Genomic DNA, 9486 nt, shown 5'->3' on the forward strand with positions numbered 1-9486 from the left:
TTTTCAAAATGGTCACAAAGCTTCATATTTGCAATTTCTTGAAATGCATGAAAAAAAAATAAAAAAATACCCATAACACTTCAGTTTTGTACATTTCATGAGCAGAAGATTATATAATTTAGTCAAATACAAACTTATAACCCCATCAAAGTCTCATACTTTACAAAAAATTCAAGAAAAACAACAAAAAAACTAACCAAAAAAGACTCATTTTTGAAAGAGTTATCTCCCCTTCCAATGTTAATTTCCATAGGGAATTAAAAATGCTGATTTTGAGTTTTCCTCAAGTTAGATTTCATGGGACTTTTTTATGTGTATACAAAGGGCATGTAGCTATAGATTAGAACTAAAACATTTTCTGTTGCAATTAGTTTGAGGTAAAATCTTAGTTTGACTGGACTATCTCTCTTATTTTTTGCTATTTTCGTATTTCTTGAATGGTGTAAAAGTATTTTTATTATAACGTCAAATCTTCTTCATTTATTCTGAATTTCCTATTGTGACGTCACGAAAAAGGCGATCATACCTGATGACGTGATATATAATTAGGAACACAAATTCATGCAAATATTTGAAAAGGAATGGTAGAAATCATTAGAGAATCAGGTTCAAACACTATAACTCGAGTTTGATGATATTTCTCCACTCTCAACAATCAAATTTAATTTATTTAAAAATCTCGGCAAGCCTCGCGCTTTGAATATAAAAATTTCGCTGTTCCGAGTGGAAAAATATCGTCACACATTTATTCAGGTGTTGGAATCTCTATTCTAATAACACTGACGGCGGAAAGATTTATCGTCGAGTATTTCGGTTACTCATTCTGTAAACAATTCATGTGAACTAATTTTTGTTTCTCGTAAAAATTGTCATAAGTCTTTCGAACATGGTAAGATCTAAATAACCGGATCTTGTTTAATACTTCCTGGTTTATTAAAAGTAGAAAGAATACAAACCCTACATAAGAATAATATTTTTTGTGTGATTAATGAGGAGACAATTATCAATCAGAATTCGAATGACGAAGATAAAAATATTTATAGGTCACCGTATGGCCTTCAGACATGAGAAAAACCCATATCTTATAGCAAGCTTTAAATCGACCCTCCAAATTAAAAAAAATAATTCTAACGATAAATTTAATGAATTTATACATAATAATTTACGAAAAACATATATAACATACATTAACCAACGAAATCCACCGAATTACAGTCATGAATATAGAAAAAAAATGTTTCGATAAAACAACAAAGAAACAGAAAATGTATACTGCTATCCTTTTTGAATATAATACGTAGAAAATATCCACTAAAACACACAACGTCCTTAAGGAGGCTCGCCGGAATAAAACCATCAGTAAAAAATTAAAGATTTGTTTTTTTCATAACAAATGTTATCTATTACACTATTAGTTATTACTTTATAATATGGTAACAAATCACCCAGATAAATCGATTTGGTTTGGCCACAGATGACTTTAAAAATGTTTCTATTATTGAAAAAACTCTGAATTATCTCCCGTTGGTGCAGAAATGTCATTTGTTAATGTTTAAATTGAAATATCTTTTTTAACTCATCGGTGACCTATGGGTTTTTAATAATTGTTTTCAAACAAGCTGTACATAAACTAAATAACTGTAAAATTTAAGCGATTTCTGTAATTTAGCTCTTTTTTTATTCCGATAGTAGCAATATTTCTCCTGTTCGTTCAACAGAAAAAAGGGACAGTAACAAAAATGGATGCTTCTTTAGGAGGCAGATTGTGAGCTTAAAAGAACGGTGACCCTATATTTCTATTTTACATTTCTATTAGGTATAAGATTAAGTTTAATCATAGAAAAAAAATGAAAAATCCTATAATAGAAAAAAAAAGTTGAATAAGACCCGCGATCCCCGCCCCCTTAATAGGAATATTTCACCATTTTATTTATTAATCGCTTACTTTGTTCACATACAGTTCCTTTGTACCCTACAGAACAAGAACAGCTATATCCATTGACTTCATCTGTACAGGACCCGCCATTTTGACATGGATTCGAGATGCAATCATCGATATCTGTAATAATAACATTACAACTCATCATATCAAATATTTGCAAAAACCAAATTGATGAATGAAATCATGAATCATTTTACCAAAGGTAGTTTCAATTTCATATCCAAAACCGTTGATTTACCAGAAAGCTATTACACAAATTGTTAACTTTTTTCAACCTGATTTTAAGATTTTATGATTCCGTCTGTGGTACTACCCCTTCCCAAATGTTTAGTTGGATAAAAAAGCAACGAATATGTTTCCTATAAAATCGTAAACAGAACATTTTTGTGTGCGAGGTAAGATGCAACTGTAAATTTAGCAGAAAACTATTACATGTATACATTTTGCCAACATTTACTATAAAAGTGGTATTATCGAAAAAAAATCCTTTGGCGGTCCAATAGTGATCCGTTAATATATTTATGTACTCTACGCGGAGTTATCTTTAGACGCATAGTACCTATTGTAAGAACCGGTTTAGATTTCGCGGGTAGTATATAAGTAAAGGAGCACGTTTTTCAGTTATCGAGGTTAGGCGGTGACCACTACGTTGATTACTACGAAAGTGTAGACATGTCCGACAACGAAAAGAATCCTAATGAAGATATGGATGAAGATTTAGTTGAAGATACGGTGGGAGAAGAAGTGTCAAATGCTGATCTTTTGTCACTAATGAAGACCTACATGAACAACAAAATCGCCGGACTCGAGAAGAATTTAAACGATTCGACCCATAGTTTAGCGAAAAAGGTAAAGAAGTCGGAAAACAACTTTAAATTCAAAGGTAGTAAGGTCCAGTTTGACCTTAACGTAGATGTGCTGGACAATTTAGATTCAGCTATATCCTGTATTGAGAAGAAACGCCCGAATAAAGCCATTTCGTACTTAGAAGATTCAAAAGAGCTGCTGAACAAACGCAATAAGCATATCAGGATCGCGGATAAGTTCAAAGGGGGTTGACAGACGGTCATGAATACTTATCTGATGAGCTAGCGAGTGATTCGGAAGATAAGAAACGCATTAGGGCCGCGGACAGCAGGGCAGTGAAGAAACTTAAGGCAGCTAAGACGGAAAAACAACAGCATGGTAGAAAAAGACCCGCAGAAGCGGCTGGTTCTTCGTATCAACAGGCGCACAGTGGTGGAAATTCTGGCGGTAATGGTTTACAACTCCAGCCCTTTCGTGCAGGGGCATCTGCCGGCGGAGCCCAAGGCCAGCAGAGCCCAGCAAAACCTTCCGACGTCTGTTATAAGTGTGGATTCTACGGGCATTGGGCGAGAGAATGTCGCAGACAAAGCAAGAACAGAGTACCCGGAGCACCTCCTTCTTAAAAAAAACAATCAAGATATTTTTCAGGTACATGAACAATTTAATACTGACACTTACTTCGAATATGAAAAAGATGTTTCTGATATAAATGTAAAAGGCAGATTAAGTGCTTCTTTAAATTTTTGGGTTAAAATTTGTACAACAGATTTTGTTTATAATATAATCAAAGAAGGTTATAAAATTCCTTTTTTAAAAGAGCCTACTTCTGTATTTTTGAAAAATAATAGGTCTGCTTTAAAAAATAGTATTTTTGTACATGAAGCTATTTTAGATTTACTCAAAGGCGGTTTAGTTAAAGAGGTATCGAACAGACCGCACGTTGTGAACCCGCTGACCGTTGCAATTAGCGCAAAAGGTAAACATAGACTTGTACTAGATTTGAGACACGTAAACAATATAGTGTTAGTAAACAAAGTTAAATTCGAAGATGTGAAAGTTGCTAAACAATATATTACAAACAAATCTGTTGGATTTCTTTTTGATTTAAAGGCAGGTTATCACCATATTGATATATTTGCTCCACATCAGAGGTATTTAGGTTTCTCATGGAAGTTTGAAGGGGTTGAAAAATATTATGTATTTACAGTTTTACCTTTTGGATTGAAATCGAGTGGTTATGTATTTACAAAGGTATTACGACCATTAGTAGCGCACTGGCGGAGAAAGGGTATTAAAATTGTCGTTTATTTAGACGACGGATTAGGACTAGCTGATGATAGTGAGGTATGTAAATTGCATGCAGACATTGTTAAATCAGATTTAATTATGTCGGGTTTTGTTCCAAACAGGGAGAAGAGTATCTGGTCCCCTTCTTATTCATTGAAATGGTTGGGGTTTATATGGGATTTACGAAAATGTGTGTTGCAAATTCCCGAGTCCAAAATATTGGATTTGCAAGAATGCATAGGCATTGCTTTAAGTAATCCTTGTAAAGTTAAAATTAGAACGCTTGCAAAAATCTGTGGCAAGGTTATATCTCTCACTCCAGCAATCGGCAATGTTACTCAGATAATGACAAGAGCTACATTTGCTGTGATTAACGAACGAGATGATTGGGATCAGTGCATGGACATTAACTTCAATAGTGATTTAATTTTTGAATTCATGTTTTGGAAAAACAATGTGCAATTGCTAATGCCTGTATCTTTATTACCAAAGGCAAATGAGGTTAGTATTTTTAGTGATGCTAGCGATGTAGGTGCAGGAGGTTTTATACAAAACTCAACGCATGTAATGTATAAATCCTGGACGAATTTAGAAAAAGTCAAAAGCTCCACGTGGAGAGAGGTAAAAGCAATCGAGCTGTGCTTAGTATCATTTGCACAGTTAGTATGCAACAGTTCGGTGGTTGTTTATACTGACAACCAGAATGCAGTGAGCGTTATTGAAAAAGGTAGCAAGATATTAGAACTTCAAAACTTGACTCTTTCAATTTTTAATACTTGTATTGTGAATTGTATTTCTATAAACGTAAAATGGATTCCACGAGAAGAAAACGAGAAAGCAGATTATTTAAGTCGAATCGTCGATATCGACGATTGGGGGACTTCAGATGAATTTTTTGAGTTTGTAGATAATTTATGGGGTCCTCATTCCATTGACAGGTTTGCTAATATGGAAAATAGAAAACTGCTTAGATTTAATTCTTTATATTGGAATCCGGGTTCGGAAAGTATAGATTCATTTACATGTAACTGGCATGAAGAAAATAACTGGTTAGTACCACCAGTAGCACTAGCAGCTAAAGTCATTAATCATTTAGTCAAATGTAGAGCTGTTGGAACTCTAATAGTTCCAAAGTGGTCCTCATCGCCGTTTTGGCCGTTACTGTTTGAGGAAGGTTTACATTATAAACCATATGTTGAAGATGTTTTTGAGTTTCTTGAGGCAAATAGAATATTTGTTGCTGGACATAATGTAAATTCTATTTTTGCTCAAGGTGATTTTAAAGGAACTGTTTTAGCAGTGAGATTAAATGCTTTAGATATGTTATATTATATGTATATTTTACAGATTATCCATATTGGTCACTGGACAACAGTTTTTTTTATTTGGTAATGATGGTCACTGGACTGTTAATGAATCGGCATAGGAACGTCACTGGACTTGCACTGGTTTATTGTGTTACGTTTGTCACCGGACATATGAATTGTTATGGTCACTAGACCAAGAGTAGTGTAGTAGTTGGACTACGCATTTAAGGTCACTGGACCGACTAAATGGATTAGAAATTTACAAGGTAAATATAGATTTATTTTATTATTACTGTTTTAAGATTACTATTTCCGTAATTTTCTTTTATTACAGAAAATTTTTACTACTGGTTTTTGGAAACAGAGTCACATAATTTCTCATCCACAGTTGAAAACGCTTTTTCAAAAACTTGCATCAACAGTACTAGATTCAAGGGCTAAAACTACAGTATCAAAGTACATTGGGTATTTCAAAAGATTTGTATTATGGACACGAAAATATTCAGAGATAACTTCGATACTTCCGTGTAATGAATTACATGTCAGTTTATATTTGCAACATCTAATAGATAACAGTAGTCATTACAGTGTTATTGAGGCCGCATTTTACGGTATTAAGTGGGCACATCATATAGCAGGTGTAAAGAATCCTTGTGATTCAGACTTTGTAAGAAGTATAATTGATGCATCTAAACGTTTGTTATCTAGACCGATTCAGAAAAAGACACCAGTGGATCCAGAGATTATGAAAAAACTTTTTAAATTTTATAACAAGAAGTCGAGATCACTTAAAGATTTGCGTTTATTGTGCATGTGTGATTTAGCTTACACTGTTTTTTTCAGATATAATGAACTATGTAATATTAAGGCCAAACATATTTCTTTTACTGTCGAATATGCAGATATTTTTATCGAAAAGAGTAAAACTGATTGTTATAGAAAAGGAAAGAATGTTTATATTGCTAAATTAGATAGTCCTCTGTGTCCTGTAAATATTTTGAAGTCTTATTTGACGGAGGCTAAAATAGAGATGAATTCTGATATGTACATTTTCAGGTCATTAACATTTTTTAGAAAATCCAATATATTTATGTTACGCTCTAAGAATGAGAAATTATCATCTACACGAGCAAGAGAAGTGATAAAAGAGGCTCTTCGTAGTATCGGATGTTCCGAAAAAGATTTCGGCTTACATAGCTTTCGTTCAGGTGGTGCTACCATGGCAGCTAGAAACGGTGTATCAGATAGACTTTTTAAGATACACGGCCGCTGGAAATCAGACTTGGCAAAAGATGGTTATGTGTCGGAAGATATAAATACGCGTTTATCAGTTACAAAAAATCTTGGTTTATAAACACTGCTTTCTTTGTGCATCGACATGTTCACCGTGCAGGACAAAATCAGAAATGTGTTTCTTTATTTTATTACAAAATATATAGTATACAGTTTGGGTTTGAAGGTTTTAGAAAATAAGTAGCGATGTGCACATAAATAATTTATGTTCGTTTGAACAAGTGAATTAGAACATAAATATATTTATGTGCTCTACGCGGAGTTATTTTTAGACGCATAGTACCTATTGTAAGAACCGGTTTAGATTTCGCGGGTAGTATATAAGTAAAGGAGCACGTTTTTCAGTTATCGAGGTTAAGCGGTGACCACTACGTTGATTACTACGACAGTGTAGACATATTTACAGTAGTGTAGAATTGTTATGTAGTTCAGAGATCAATTGGATGATTGTGTATTAATTGTGTATTAATTATGATGTTTTTTTATTTTTAGATATTCTGTAAGGACAGTGTACCATGAAATTTTTTATTTAGTGGACGTTACGCATTTGCATTCAGTGATACCAATATTTTGGTGGACAATGAAAATTAATGATGATTTAGTTTGTATTAATAAATGTTTAATAAAATGGACATGGTCACCGTGATGGACAAAATCAGAAATGTGTTTCTTTATTTTATTACAAAATATATAGTATACAGTTTGGGTTTGAAGGTTTTAGAAAATAAGTAGCGATGTGCACATAAATACTTTATGTTCGTTTGAACAAGTGAATTAGAACATAAAATCATTTATCTTTTTGTGTTTGCGTGTTCCAGTTCGATTAAAGGTATCTCATTGTATGTATCGTAGATGAAGTTATTGGGAAAGAAAACTACAAATTATTTGGTCTGATTTTGAATAAGGCATGATCATCTATATATGATTATTAAAAGTATGTCTCACTGTGATAACTGCAACATATTGAAGTCCCCTTTTATTCTGATCTTACTTGTCTGACAGTTGAATCCCTCATATCCGGAGGCACATGTACATGTGTAACTGTGGATACCGTCATTGCAGATTCCACCATTTAAACAATGGTTTGTTGCACATTCGTCAATATCTAATAAAGATATCATTTATTTTTTCTTGAACATAACAAATACAAGTAAGAAATTTAGAGGTAACAACAGCTATACATAGGTTTGTGTCATTGAGAATACAAAGACCAATGCACATTTTATGAGTTTTCATGGGTATTGTTTGTGAAATTGCTGTCAAATAACATATTGCTAGACGTATATATCACATTCCATAAACAAATCCTTTGCAAATTTATTTTGAGACGGTTTATTTTGCAATACTGAAATATTTTTCATTTGAAATCCTTCATCATGAATAATCTTCATATTACTTATGTTGATATGTTTTACAGAAACCCACAATGAATGACTATATTGATAACAACGATCGTTACTAATCAATGTTTAAAAATCTGAATACCTTCGTAGATTTCATTGTTTGATCAACAGTAAAACTGTTATGACATAAAATCATTCGTTATAATCTAAATAAATAAGAATTAAGTAAATTAGTAATGTATAATATGAAACATCAATGACATTCATATATTTGGCACATATATCCAATATTGAAAAGTTTTATGTGTTACCTGTTCAATTGCAAAATCACTAACGATACACGATAATGAAATGTGCATGTTTACTGTGTGTCCAATATGTTCAAGGAAACGCTACACAGTCTAATTGAATAAGAAAGGTTAACCAAAAAATGACTGTTTGAGTACCATTATACTGAGTATACAGCATGTCTGATTCAATTCGGATCTTACTTGTTTGACAGTTGCCTCCAGCATATCCTGCAGCACACGTACATGTGTAACTATTGAGACCATCATTGCATATACCACCATTTTGACAAGGGTTGGTTGCGCAATCGTCAGTATCTGAGAGTAAAAGTAACCTTATGTAAATATTCATTTGAAAAATACTGCCGTTATCCATCGTCAGAATTGCAACATTTTAAGATGAAAATTACAGATCATCAATTATGATACTTGATTTAAAAAGTAAAACCCTTGATCTCTTCTTCATATGTGCTACTTCCATACATTGTAGATCATACAAATAAAACATGCATTGAGAAGATTGAGAACTACCAATGAAATGCACTTTCATTACATTTTTTTTTGTGACGCACTATTGATTATATAAGCTGCATTTTCTAATGAAGATTCATGCTATAAGTTTGATATTCTTTCTTTACTGATAAGTAAATTAAATCAACTTTTGGAGACCGAAATTATCACTTGTCATGTAAAATCTTCACAGAATTATGTTGCTATATGCTAATAGCGCCTACATTTGAGGAATAGGTCTCAAGAAATATCCGTATACCAAAACTTGCACCTCTTATCATATGACTTTGAAAAAGGTTAGCTGCTTACGTGGATACTATTAAGCCAAGACATTACATAATCTTATTGTTTAAGTTTAAGTCTTCCCGTTAACCGAAACGTTATAACCTATTTTCTTACTCAGATGACCAAACGTATTTTCAATTCACAATGTTGGTGAAGCTGAGGTTTACTAATGTTTCTTTAACATGGTTGGATAATAGGATATATGTCTTTGAAAAATCAATGTGTTGCCCCTTTTTGCAGCATCTGAAATTGTACATGTTGTATGACCCATGAGCTAATTTACTAAGGGACCACGATTGTTTTAATTATTCGGAAAACTTGAGATCATTCCTATTTTATATTTTTTTAGGGAATAGAAATGCTCTGTTTTTATTCTGCAGTATTGTGTTAAGTTGATTTTTGTTTTTCTTCTTATTCTAATTTCA

At 32.8% G+C, this 9486-nt stretch overlaps 1 protein-coding gene across 1 annotated transcript; it reads left to right on the plus strand.

Moving 5' to 3' along the window:
- Positions 1–2614: 2614 nt before the first annotated feature.
- Positions 2615–5428, plus strand: LOC134697773 (uncharacterized). The gene is made up of 2 exons (XM_063560060.1): positions 2615–2791; positions 3860–5428. Exons 1-2 carry the CDS (start codon positions 2615–2617, stop codon positions 5426–5428), a joined length of 1746 nt encoding a protein of 581 aa, XP_063416130.1.
- Positions 5429–9486: the final 4058 nt, after the last annotated feature.

This window comes from Mytilus trossulus, chromosome 14, assembly GCF_036588685.1.
Source record: "Mytilus trossulus isolate FHL-02 chromosome 14, PNRI_Mtr1.1.1.hap1, whole genome shotgun sequence".
Lineage (NCBI taxonomy): Eukaryota > Metazoa > Mollusca > Bivalvia > Mytilida > Mytilidae > Mytilus > Mytilus trossulus.

Excerpts from the sequence above, each read along its gene's own strand:
- LOC134697773 (XM_063560060.1), top strand. The coding sequence starts at position 2,615 with ATGTCCGACAACGAAAAGAATCCTAATGAAGATATGGATGAAGATTTA. Across the intron at positions 2,792-3,859 it reads CCCATAGTTTAGCGAAAAAG|GCAGGTTATCACCATATTGA; the intron begins GTAAAGAAGTCG and ends TTTGATTTAAAG.